Source organism: Schistocerca nitens, chromosome 12 (assembly GCF_023898315.1).
Source record: "Schistocerca nitens isolate TAMUIC-IGC-003100 chromosome 12, iqSchNite1.1, whole genome shotgun sequence".
Classification (NCBI taxonomy): domain Eukaryota; kingdom Metazoa; phylum Arthropoda; class Insecta; order Orthoptera; family Acrididae; genus Schistocerca; species Schistocerca nitens.
The window spans coordinates 100,218,989-100,233,311 of record NC_064625.1 but is presented as its reverse complement, the minus strand read 5'-3'; the positions used below and the strand labels follow the sequence as shown (position 1 = coordinate 100,233,311).

At 39.6% G+C, this 14,323-nt stretch overlaps 1 protein-coding gene across 1 annotated transcript in view; it reads right to left on the bottom strand.

The window, feature by feature from the left end:
- The window catches only part of LOC126214933 (protogenin A-like), a 323,877-nt gene that overhangs the window by 58,741 nt on the left and 250,813 nt on the right, over positions 1-14,323 (bottom strand). Inside the window, exons 12-13 of the mRNA XM_049941572.1 lie at positions 4,842-5,070; positions 88-218 (exon numbers count right to left, since the gene is read on the bottom strand). Of these exons, the coding sequence (XP_049797529.1) occupies positions 88-218; positions 4,842-5,070 (360 nt within the window). The remainder of the gene's footprint in view (positions 1-87; positions 219-4,841; positions 5,071-14,323) is intronic.

Here is a 14,323-nt window from a genome sequence, read left to right as displayed (position 1 = left end):
TACCTATTATCACATATCTATGGTGAAACCCACTTCATTTTTAATGAAAAGTGGTGAATAAATAATAGCAGTTCTGGTGTCACTCACTGTCTTCTGGTGTCCTGACTTCCATAGTCTGCCCGTAGGGACCCTTCCGTCCAGCCGAGTCCTCACTGCGTATCTTAACCTCGTATAGGGTGTTCGGCTCCAGCTCTGTCACCTCAATGGCGGGTGGCGTGCTGTGAAATAAAATAACATTGCACGCGTCTCTGTGAAGGCGCTCTGACACACATTCATGCAATGTAGCCACAAGGCTTTAATTATTACCTGAAAATAATTAAAATATATAATTAACTTTTTGTTTGTTTGCCAACAGATACCTGGAGTCCTGGCACACAATGGTATCCCCACACCGCAGTACCACACTAGAGGAACCAAAATGCAGTTTAGTTGTTGCGTTTGCGTGTGTGTGTGTGAGAGAGAGAGAGAGAGAGAGAGAGAGAATGTGTGTGTGTGTGTGTGTGTGTGTGTGTGTGTGTGTATTGTTGACAAAGGCTTTAAAGGCCGAAAGCTTTAATTGTCAGTGTCTTTTCGTTGTGCCTATCTGCGACTCAGCATCTTCGCTCTATGGTGAGTAGCAACTTTCCTTTTCATAATATTCTTACATTCCATCATGGATTTTCCATTGTTTGACAAAACTGAAGCTGCAATGGCCTCTCTTGTGTCATCTCCAAACATTCATGTCCTCCACATGGGCATACCATTAATTATTTGAGACTGAACAGTTTTATTGTACACAAGTTACAAAAATTGGAGGACATTTATTACAGCTAACTGCAGGCGTACAATACTGTGACATTTATTTAAAATACATAATTTGGTAAAGAATTAAAATTGAAAATATTTAACATATCTACATCTACATATATACCCCGTTAGCTACCAACTGGTGTGTGGCAGAGGGCACAATTCGTGTGAAAGTCAAATTCCCCCCTCCCCCCCTTTGTTTAACTCGCGGTACGAGCGAGGGAAAAACGACTGTCTGAATGCCTCAGTACGAGCTCTAATTTCCCTTATCTTTGAATGATGATCATTGCGCGATTTGAAAGTTGGTGGTAATAATATATGCTCTACATCCTCAGTGAAGATCAGATTTCGGAATTTAGTGAACAGCCCCTTCTTTTTAGTGCGCCGTCTATCTGCATATTAAGTAACGTGGAGTAAAAACCACATAGTCACCATTAATTATGTGAGATGAAACTACTTACTATAAACAAATTACACAGATCAGTTAGTGTTTACTACATACAAACAACTGTTTTAACCAATAATATTCACTTGCATCAATCGTATAACCGCGGCTGCTGGCATGAATTCACAATAAACCGGGCTGGACTATTCTTCGGCCAATGCTCAGAAATTTGTGGAGCAAACCACCCACATAAAACTTCGTTCACTCTGCTCTTCAATCACAATCAGGATAGTGTGACTGGAGATAATGATGGGTCAAGATATATGTAGCGAAAGCTGAAAGGAGGATAGAAAAAAGTGAGACTGGCCATTGTCAAGCAGGAAAGGGGATACTTAGAAGCTGGACAACGAAATTTAGGAGACCAATAGACAGAACAGACAAAAACTAAATGATATTATACTGTGATACTTTGGAGTATTGCTGTCACCCAACCGATAGTAAAATAGGCTAAGGAAAAAGAACAAAAGATGCCTCAACTCTGTTCTCTGGCTAAACAAATCATCAATAAAACCACTGTTGTATCATTACATTTGGGAGGTGTGTGTGTGTGTGTGTGTGTGTTTTAATAACCTCTGTCAATGATGATAAGTGGCTCAGATAAGGACAGAATAGAAGCTTTTGCAATATGGTGCTGTAGAAGAGCAGGTAGCTAATGGCACACTGAACTTAGTTGGGGAGAAAAAGAAATTTATGGCAATGAATCATCAATTTGGTAATGGAGAGAACAGTGTGGCAGAAGTGCTTGTGGCATCGCTTGTTACATTTGGAATTAAATGTTCTTGGTATGCACATTTCATTTTAAACTTAAATGCACCTCTTATCATGTATTTCACTTGTAGTGGAAAGGGGAATAGTACCACTAATGCTATCTACAGGCAAGAAACAGTAAACACTGCAAGTAGCGTTAACACAGATACGAACATCTAGCAGGAGATTTTGTAACTAGTTTTTGTGCGCTCTGTGAACAGTAGCTGATAAATTTATGAAGGAAGAAAAGGATTTTTTCAAGCATAGCGTTATTTTAGGACATGTGCATTGTATCTCGAAAGTGACACAGGGCTTATCTAACTTGACTTTATTATCTATTACATTCTTTTGGTTAATTGGAACTCATAAGTATAATTAATTTATCTAAAAACTATGCTAATTATGATTACCACAGTTTCAGGTTTTGATATCATCCTTCCTATGTAAACATGTATCCCATTACTGACTTCCTGATAAGTAAATCAACAGTATATATAAATAAATGATGTATCTATACAGCTAATGATAAAAATATGTTAGCAACCTTTGAACTCTTTAGTTTCAGACTGATTAGCATTCTCAACTAAAAAATTGTTAGCGAAACAGAATATGATATTTTGGTGACTAGATAGCATAATTCAATAGAATTATTGTTGTATCTAAAAGTTCACATTCAGAAGAATCTTCACCCACTGTTCAGTTAATCAGAACTGTAAATGCTTAATTATAATTTGCAAAAAGTCACTGAACAACAACATATAAACACAGTTTTAATTACTGTAATCTTATAAAAGAAAGGCTCCTGGAAGCTTTTTTACTAAAGTCTGCAGAATGTTGTGAAAAGTACAGATCTAAAACCAGGGAAAATGTACACCACAGACAAGTTAGTACAAATTACAGCTCGTACGTTCGCATCCGGGAAATCATTCTGTAATTTAGTGACTATTGTCAATGATAGACTGGAAAGTGAATATGTAGTTATTATTAAGGACTGTGCAAAATTTCAATAATGCTTACTGGGATAATGGGAATCAAATGTGAACTGCATTGTTACCTCCAAATTATACATACTGTGCACATCATTTTCATTTTGATATGACTATCTACTTGAAGCGCAGGGCATAGGTGAATGTGTTAATGATTTACTTGCTGCATGTTAATTATTGCATGTAGACCACATTCTTTAAAATAGCCTACTTTACACAACCATTTTTCAGCCATATTTGACAGAGGTGCAGCTACCAGTGTGAACATATTTTGTTGTGCAGAAGTGGGTATGTATGATGTAAATTGGGAATTTCATTCAGTTTTATTTAAGAAAAAATCCAGTTATCACAGAAATCTTAAGTCTCCTTGCTGAATAAAATTTTATTTAGAACAAAAGTTGCTTGTAGAGGAAGGGGTGAAGATGCTGAAATAAAAAAATGTGAATCGAAACACCTTAAGCCATCTAAATTTCCAGATTTTATTTTATTTTTGCTGCCAATTCCAGTGTTGTACTACACCATCTTCAGGGCCCCCCGACTGACATCCCTGACCTGACTCATTCCAATTCAAAAATAACAGCGAAGTGCATAGATGCAACCCTAGAAGAAAGGATGATCTTCACTATTCTGGGTTAAATCTGACTTTGGCACAGAAAAGGGTGAATTATACTGTCACAAAAGTCTTTGGTCATTTGCCAAATAGCATTAAAAGACTGACAGATATCCAACTAACATTTAAAAACAAATTAAAAGAATTTGTGAATGAAAACTCCTACCCAATAGATGAATTTTTAGATATGAAGTAGTAACTATATTTTAAAAAAATGTGTAAAGAAAACTTATGTTAAAGTGACATGTTCCACATTATTACAAAATGTCATATTCATGATCTATGGAACAAGTATTAATGAATGTATGTATGTATGTATGAAGAATCTCACCTCTTGTACAATCAATCCTGCAGACATACAAGAGGTCAGATTCTTCCTATATGTTGGTCAGGAGGCCTGAATATGGCATAAGGTAACACTAAAACTGATAGCAGAAACAAAATAAAATCTGGAAATTTAGGCAGCTGAAGGTGTTTTGATTTGACATTTTATATTGAACAGCCGAGGTCCCGCAACCGTGCTGTATGAAGATGAACTTGCAGAGACTTGAATCTGTCAGATGTTGAAAAAAAAATAGTGATTCATCCCTGTCGGATATCGATGAAGGATGACACCACAAACTGGGGTATAAAACTTGTAGATGGAGACAGGAGCTCAAATATTGCCGGTTCAGTGGATGTATGCTGCAGCACTTATGCAAAGATGGAGGGGCTCGCACAGAACAGACCAGTGCGGACAGCTGTCTCGAGCCAGTAATTAGGGTTAAGGCCACAACAACAATAAACCTATTTTTCATATTAACCATTTTCATGTTGAAGATTTTTCACTGTATATTATTTACAAATACTCAGAGATTCGAGTGTAATACCAATAAGCCTTCACACATTGAGTAAACTAATTAATGATGCAAAGTTAGAGTTGTTTCCTCCAGGTAATATGAAATGTTAGCATTCTGTTTCTAAACTATTCAAGGGCTACAGCTCTCTCTATCAGTACTGTGTAACAGGTGGTAAAAAATTAATTTCCCTCCTACAAACAAGCAGCACTCTCCTATTCACTTTGCCTGGTCCTTCCTCACAAAGTATGTGCTGGCATTTTTGTTATTTCTTTTATTTCTTTACCAGCCATTTCCCCCTGACAAAGTACTGGAAGGATCAGGAAATTTACTATTAACTATTATTTTTACTCTTAGTATATCACTCAGATCAGCCCCAACCTCCCTTTCCTCAGAGACTGTGGCCGGCAGCGCTGCAACCTCCGACGTACCTGACTAAGAAATGCCGCTGCTTCCCCTCTGCTCCACCCGGAACGCCCAGAGGTATAACTGCGACACTGTAGCGCGCCACATCTGGCGATGCGGTCCACGCGATGCGGAGGGACCGCGGGGAGGTAGGGGTGGCCGAGACGTCTAGCGGGGGAGGCAGCGACGGGACGGACACCGCGAAGCCAGCCACACCACCGGAGCGCACGCGGATCTCGTACAGTGGCCCTTCAACTGCAACATGGGATTCGTGACTGTAGCACTATAAACAGTAACAATAAAAAAGTCTAATGGTGTGGTTCTGGGTATTCAACCAACTTGTCGTTTTTATTTCCTCCACAGTACCGTATTTACTCGAATCTAAGCCGCACTTTTTTTCCGGTTTTTGTAATCCAAAAAACCGCCTGCGGCTTAGAATCGAGTGCAAAGTAAGCGGAAGTTCTGAAAAATGTTGGTAGGTGCCGCCACAGCTGGCTTCTGCCGTCGAATATATGTAGCGCTGCATAGCCATGCTTTGCCGGCACAAAGATAAATACTAGTGTCAAAACCTCTGCATCAGTAAAAAAAAAAAAAAAAAAAAAAAGGGGGGGTGGGATACGAGCCTCCTTCTCCGCCCCGAGTTTTGACCACAGCATTTTATACATTATCCACGAAGCAAATACAAATTCCGTATTGTTCATCTTCAAATGTAGCAGCATTTCAATGTTGAATGTACTACGAAAATCCAACTGGCAAGACTGGGATGTTTTGTCAATATGGCCAACCCTACGTTCTGAATTTTTTCCTACCTGTGAAAAGAGATGGTTGCTAATAGGAACTTTTATGAATTGTGAATCACATACAGTATTCTCTTCGCCATAAGAATAATACGAATATAAATATTTTGCCGTGTATTCTTTCGTGTTTGCTGCTGTCTCATTTAAATCCTGTCTGCCTAATAAACTATGAAACTAGGGTGAGACAACAGCAAATGCGGAAGAATATACATATCATGTCATGTTTATACTTGTATTATTCTTATGCCTAATAGTGATACAGTCAGAAATGAAGCACGGCAACTGACTCGATTTTTAAATCTAAGATGACTAATTTCTGTGCAGAATGTAATGTACTAAAGAGGCATCTGCAAAGATTTTCAAATGGGGAAAAATTTTCGCTAAACTCTCGTTCAGAACGCCTTCCATCAAAAGCAGTCTATTATTTGGTTCTTGTTGATCATTATCAAAGAAAGCAGCAGTGTAAGTAACAACAAATAGCAGTCTCTTGCCATTGTTTTGCTATGAATCGATTCCTTTTATTGTAAGCGGCAGTAGCGCGCACGAAAACAAGCCATTCCGCGAGCGGGTACAGGCCGTAAACACTCATTATCAGAATGCAACAAACAACTCATGACACAGTACAGTAATGCATTTTCAGCTTAGAGTGACGTAAACACCTATAACAAAGAGAACGGCACTTATCAGATCAAAGAAAAATAAGCAATCAATTCAAACCAGACGAAGCACGTGAAAAAGGAAAGGTGCCCGTATAAATACGGACGGAGCGCGTGATGCATAGCTTAACTGCTAAGCTTACGACTCGAACCTACTGTAGCTGTATCGTCATTCATTCGACCTACATTGTGTCTCATATTACAATGGACCAACTTTGTTTCGATTTGGAGGTGTGGCCTAAAACTTTTCTCTCCCCTTGAATTTCGAGCCTCAAATTTCAGGTGCGGCTTAGATTCGTGAAAATTTTTTTCTTGATTTCGAGTCTCATTTTTCAGGTGCGGCTTAGATTCGAGTACCGTATTTACTCGAATCTAAGCCGCACTCGCATCTAAGCCGCACCTGAAAAATGAGACTCGAAATGAAGGAAAAAAAAAAATTTCCCGAATCTAAGCCGCTCCTGAAATTTGAGACTCGAAAATCAAGGGGAGAGAAAAGTTTTAGGCCGCACCTCCAAATCGAAACAAAGTTGGTCCATTGTAATATGAGACACAATTTAGGTCGAATGAATGACGATACAGCTACAGTAGTTGGGTTCGAGTCGAAAGCTTAGCCGTTAAGCTTTACCAGGTAGCCATTGCTATGCGTCAGGCGCTCCGTCCGTATTTATACGGATACCCTTCCTTTTTCACGTGCTTCGTCTGGTTTGAATCGATTGCTTATTTTGCTTTGATCTGATAAGTGCCGTTTTCTATGTTATAGGTGTTTATGTCAGTCACTCTAAGCTGAAAATGCATTACTATACTGTGTCATGCATTGTTTGTCGCATTCTGATAGTGCGTGTTTACGGCCTGTTGCTGCTCGCGGCATGGCTTGCTTTTGTGCGCGCTACCACCGCCTACAATTAAAAAAAAAGAGAGGAATCGTCTCATTAGCGAAACAATGGCAAGAGACTGCTATTTGTTGTTACTTACACTGCTGCTTTCTTTGATAATGATCAACAAGAACCAAATTATAGACTGCGTATGATAGAACATGTTCTGAACGTAGTTTCGTAGTTTATTTGGCAGACAGGATTTAAATGAGATAGAAGCAAACACGAAAGAATACATGGCAAAATGTTTATATTGGTACTATTCTTATGGTGAAGAGAATACTGCATGTGATTCACATTTCATCAGGTTCCTATTAGCAACCATCTCTTCTCACAGATAGGAAAAAATTCAGAACGTAGAGTTGGCCATATTGACAAAAATCCCAGTATAACCAGTCGGATTTTCGTAGTACATTGAAATTCGAAGATGAACAATACGGAATTTGTATTTACTTCGTTGGATAATGTATGAAAATGCAGTGGTCGAAACTCGGGGCGGAGAAAAAAAGATCGTCTTCCAATTTTTTTTTTAATTTTATTTACTGACGCAGCGGTTTTGGCGCCAGTATTTATCTTTGTGCCTACAAAGGATGCCTGTGTAGCGCTACATATATTCGATGGCAGAAGTTAGTTGTGGCGGCACCTACCAACATTTTTCAGAACTTCCGCTTGCTTTGCACTCGATTCTAAGCCGCAGGCGGTTTTTTGGATTACAAAAACCGGAAAAAAAGTGCGGCTTAGATTCGAGTAAATACGGTAAATACTGTATTTCAGCAAGGAGACCAGTCGTCTTCTTCATATGTTGCAAGTTTTGTCAGAATGGAAATGACATACCCAGAAGCAACCATACCAAGACAACCTGTCCTATAGGCGTGTGATGCATTACACAGGCACAACAAATATCATTAACTGCTTTCCTGAGCACACTTGAGTACAGGTGGCCTGGAGTTGCTTTCTACCAAACTGTTGATAAAAGTCTCAAGAGTGTACTACATCAGCTACAATTATAACCAACCAGAAGTGTCAAGTGTGTTCAAGCTCAGTTCAAAAGACAACTAAATTATATTTCTGTCATGGAAGTGTCAGGGGTGAACATGATCAGTTCACAAAATAGCCACTTTTTTACCTGGAAGTGGGAGGAGTGGATAAGATCAGTTCAGAAACAACCAAACTTTTTGGAAATAGGAATGTTAAGTGTGTGCAAGGGTAGTTAGAAAATGATCTTTCATATACAAGTGTCAAGGGCATACACAGCCAGTTGGGAAACCAATCAACCTTTTTTACATGGGAATTGAAGTGCTCTAGGCACATTTCACTAGTACTAATGTATCCACCAACAGCCTCCTCAGTAACCATCTTGTTTTGCTCTGCTTGTATATCATGTACTTTCCAAGTTACTGTTATTATAAGATGAGATGGCACTTTTTAGTTTATAGATTTACAAACTGGGTTATTATGTCGATTACTAGAAAGGCAGCTATTTTTTCGAACTGGTGCTCTTCATGTTACACTAGCTGCTGTTTCTATGAACTACTTTCTACTATGCATTTGTAAAGCTTTACTGATTTCTGAGAATACATGCATGCACGCGGGTCCCTTCATTGTGCCAGCTGGACAGGTAATGTAGGAACATCGGTAGATAGGGGTAAAATACAGGGAGCAAAAGGCTATTTACAATTTGTACAGAAACCAGATAGCAGTTATAAGAGTCGAGGGGCATGAAAGGGAAGCAGGGGTTGGGAAGGGAGTGAGACAGGGTTGTAGCCTATCCCTAATGTTATTCAATCTGTGTATTAAGCAAGCAGTAAAGGAAACAAAAGAAAAATTCGGAATAGGAATTAAAATCCATGGAGAAGAAATAAAAACTTCGAGGTTCGCTGATGACATTGTAATTCTGTCAGAGACAGCACAGGACTTGGAAGAGCAGCTGAAAGGAATAGACAGTGTCTTGAAAGGAGGATATAAGATGAACATCAACAAAAGCAAAACAAGGATAATGGAATGTAATCGAATGAAGTCAGGTGATGCTGAGGGAATTAAATTAGGAAGTGAGACACTTAAAGTAGTAAAGGAGTTTTGCTATTTGGGGAGAAAAATAACTGATGATGGTCAAAGTAGAGAGGATATAAAATGTAGACTAGCAATGGCAAGGAAAGCGTTTGTGAAGAAGAGAAATTTGTTAACATCGAGTATAGATTTGTCAGGAAGTCGTTTCTGAAAGTATTTCTATGGAGTGTAGCCTTGTATGGAAGTGAAACGTGGACGATAAATAGTTTGGACAAGAAGAGAATAGAAGCTGTAGAAATGTGGTGCTACAGAAGAATGCTGAAGGCTAGATGGGTAGATCACATAACTAACGAGGAGGTATTGAACAGAATCAGGGAGAAGAGAAATTTGTGGCACACCTTGACTAGAAGAAGGGATCAGTTGGTAGGGCATGTTCTTAGGCGTCAAGGGATGACCAATTTAGTATTGGAGGGCAGCGTGGAGTGTAAAAATCGTAGAGGGAGACCAAGATATGAATGCACTAAACAGATTCAGAAGGATGTAGATTGCAGTAGGTACTGGGAGATGAAGAAGCTTGCACAGGATAGAATAGCATGGAGAGCTGCATCAAACCAGTCTCTGGACTCGGAAGACCACAACAACAACAACAACAACAACAACAACAACAGGTAGGTAGGGGTGTGTGGGTGTGTGTGTGTGTGTGGGGGGGGGGGGGGGGGCGGCGGCGCATGTGTGCTCAAATCAGAACATAAAAAGTTCTTTCTAAATGCTAACAGAGATGCACAATCAATGTGAAAATAATTTTTGTTTCTAGTTTTGTGGTTATAAATTTCACAGTTCATCCAAAATGCACTCTTGCTACTAACCACATGTACTAGTAATGAGTAAATGTATTGGTGTATATGTGTACCAATCACTAGGTCACTGCAGAGTTTCTGCACGATGGTCAGGTATCAACTTTACATAATACACTTATTGCACATTTCTGTAGGACATATACTTTTGATCTTGGCACTGAATCACATATGTAAGTTACTTTTTGAGATCCAACATACTTGTGTCATCAGCAAACACTGCTCGTAAACCATTTATGCAAGTCAAGAAAAGTAGTGGGCTGAGTACTGACCCTTGTGAGAAAGCATATTTTATCATACAATGTAGGCTTTCATGACCGACTACTGCCGGACGACCTCAGAAAATGTCTCCCGCAGAGGGAGATGAAACGTTAGGTGGAAATTTTATACATTGATCACGGCCTCTCAGCCCGAAAGTTTCAACTGAAGCATATTTTATATTTCCCCCACCACAAATTTAGTTTTTTTCCTGTAGTACAATTTGCTGAGGGGACACTCTGTATTCTGTTGTTGGCATAAGACTGATCCGTCTGTGGCCTTTAAGGCCACACTATTTCAGTTTCCCTTACTGAGTTTTATGATTCACACAAATGAATGATAAAGGTCTAATTTTTTTTCTTATTAATCATGCCAGAACTAAGTTGTTGAGATAATCTAATGCTTTTTCTGCGGAGATGACTACGTAAAGACAAACTCCGCTGCTGTTAAAAGGTTGTACTGTCAGAAAAAAATGGACCAGTTGCTCCCCCCCCCCCCCCCCCGGCCACCCCCCTCCTCCTCCTCCTCCCCAAAGAACAAATGATGAGGGAGATGGGTCTATAATTAGAAATTATTCTTTTATCAACACTTCTCTAAATGGGTGTTACTACCACATAACTTGGTCTTCAGGAAATACTTTATGACTCATTGACTGGTTATAATCGTAACTGACAGGGGGGTTCATCTGAGTCAGCACAAGATTTAGTATTTAGCCTGAGATACTACTACAGCCAGAAGAATACTGCTTTTCAATGGCCTAAGATCCATCACCTATTTAACACTTGAGTTAGCAAAAGTGATGTCTTCTGGTTGAGTGTGTGAACACTGTATTAGTAAATCTAATGTACCTTTTCTTGATTCATTTTCTCATTGGTTGTAAGAAAATAATTTGTATACCATGTATAAAACAAGAACACCAGCATACGTGTCACAATTTCATCAAACCCTCAACTACAAAAAGAGTTCAAATAGGCATACATATTGAATAAACAACAATTAACAGTTACAAATATTATAGAAATGTATAAAGTTATAGCTTATGATGACATCATGGAAGTATTACATTTACTGTGAGACAACGGGCTCTGTGGAACTATAGTTTCCTTCATCAGGCTTTTTAATCAAAGGTGTCAACTTTAAGATAAATGGTGTCAAAAACAAGTAATATTTAGTACATGTTTTGTCTTCCTTGATAACTTCAAAGGCTGATAACAAACGAACACATTTCTATGAAAGCCATAATTCACTAATTTTCAAACAAAACAGGTTAACAGTTAATTCACTGACCACCGATCACATTTGCAGAATGTTTTAGTCATTAGTCGTTCCTTGTCAGAACATGGGCAAAAATTTTTACAACATTTTGCAACAGTTTAAAAAGAGATTATACCACTGGCAGTGTTGCCTGGCCTCTTCTTCTGTTACTTCTCTGATCTGCATACTAAGTTGCATCAGGGCAGCAAGTAACAGAGCCCTAGGAGCTATTAGGTCAGAAACAATTGTTCACTACACTTGAGCATTTTTTTTTTCTTCAGTTCCAAAGTAAGACAACCCTTATGAAAAAAGCACTAGTAGCTACACTGAGTCACAAATGAAGCTTACACTCTTCAGAACTTCACAAGGTCACTCTGTACAGAGTTCATCAAAACAAGAGGTGGCTGAACCAGGAGCATCTTGCAGATTCACTCAATTGAAATAAAATAACTCAATTACCATACTTACTGATGTGAACTGATTAGTACCAGTCCAAACTACTGCCCATATATATACTACTGAAGTATTTCAGGTGTTACAAATTTGTCCTTCTGACTCCTAAAAAAATGCATATTTATATAACCATATATATTTCATTCTATTGATTTTTCTTCATCGGTGATCTGAAATCAAACATACTAATAAATTCAGTTTGCTTTCTACACCTAACACATTTCTTTACAAAATATATAGAGCACTTATATTCACTTACAGCTTTTTTGTCCGATTTCTGCCTATATCTGAAAGTATTGTCTGTTAGGAAATTGTCCAGGGAAGGAAGTTTTAGGCCTACCTTTCAGATTCACTTGCAGCATCACACATTTCTTGGTGCCTCCCTGTGTGATATTACAAAAGGCTCTACAGGGAGGCAATCGAAATCACCAAACACCCTAATAATTTCAATCGAAAGGAGGAGGGTGTGAAATTAAATGGTATATGGATGCCAGTGTTGAAGAAGATGTGTACCACCCGTTCACCACTGAGTGATAGCAATGGCTATCGACGGCAGCAGACAGCGGCCAATTGCACTGACATTTTCAAAACATGTGACGTCACACCTCGGAGTGGGAGCGCACGGACACGGAATTTAGCGGCAGTCAGAAGCGAGCCAGAGGGTGTGTTGGACCTTCCATCGAGCTACAGACCCCCTCGAAGACGTCCTCCGCAGACGGGGACGAAACGTTGGGAATTGACACAGAATTCATCAACCGACCACGGCATAACAGCCCGGATAATTATAATGGACATCTGCACACAGTGTTGAACATTGGGCTCCACTGCAGACGACTCATACACATTCCCATACTGACTTGACGACACCGTCGGTTACGCTCATTACACCGCGTTCATGTTTGCCGCTGGATTTGCCGTTGTCCGTGTGACTACTCCTGCAAAAACACACCACGGCACATACAGGTAATCAAAGGTGTCGTGACAGCTGCGGACTGCGGGAACGTTACTGCGAACCACCTGCATCTCTTAACACTCGACACGTTCCCCAATTGTTCTGGCACTTTCCAACTCGATAATTCAATGTCATAATGCTAGGACTACTACACTGGTGCGAGAAGCTCGGAAGAGAACTCACAAAATCACCTCATCTGAAGAAACAGAACATATACGGGATGCTATCAGATGCCAGTTCTGCCTAATTGAGACACTGGCCTTTAGTCTGTGGGAACTGTGTGACCTGTTTGTAGACATTTGATGTGACATCCCTACCTCTGGAAGCCTGCCGAGGACTTGTCAAATCCTCATTGTGCAGAATTTCTGCAGTATTGCACTCTAAAAGTGAACATAAAGTTTTGGCTCATCAGAGCATGTACGAGGGGCATTTGAAAAGTCCATGCAAAAATAACAACTACTTACGTGTTTGGGGTAAACCTCTTATTTTTCAGCATAGTGTCCTTTTAGATTTATACGTGTTCTAATTTGTTGATCCCTTCCGAATTATAGGAATTGACCAAGTCTGCAAAATAGCTATTAGTTGCTGCAATCACTTCCTCGTTTGAATAAAATCTTTGTTCCCCCAGCCATTTCTTCAAATTGGGCAACAAATAGTAGTCTGAGGGAGCAAAGCCTGGAGAATAGGGGGATGTGAAACAAGTTGGAATCCTATTTCCATTAATTTTGCGACCACAACTGCTGAGATGTGTGCTGTTGCATTCTTGTGGTGGAAAAGGGCTTTTTTGCAGTCCAATCGCCGGCATTTTTCTTGCAGCTCGGTTTTCATACGGTCCAATAACGATGAATAATATGCACCTGTAATAGTTCTACCCTTTTCCAAATAGTCGATGAGGATTATCCCTTCCGAATCCTAAAAGTTAGTCACCATAACCTTTCCGACCGAAGGAATGGTCTTCATCTTTTTTGGTGCAGATTCTCCCTTATCAACCCATTGTTTAGATTGTTGTTTGGTCTCAGGAGTATAGTAATGTATCCATGTTTCATCCACAGTGACGAAACGACGCTTAAATTCCTGCGGATTCTTCCTGAATAGCTGCAAACCATCCTTGCAACACTTGACACGATTCCGTTTTTGGTCGAGTGTGAGCAATCGCGGAACCCATCTTGTGGATAGCTTTCTCTGTCCAAATGTTTATGCAAAATATTATGTACCCGTTCATTCAAGATGCACGCAGCACTAGCAATCTCGCGCACCTTAACTCTTCTATCATCCATCACCATATCATGGATTTTATCAATTATTTCTGGAGTCGTAACCTCCACAGGGCGTCCAGAACATTCAGCATAGCTTGGGCCCATATGGCCACTCCGAAAATTTTGAAACCACTAACGAACTGTTCTAA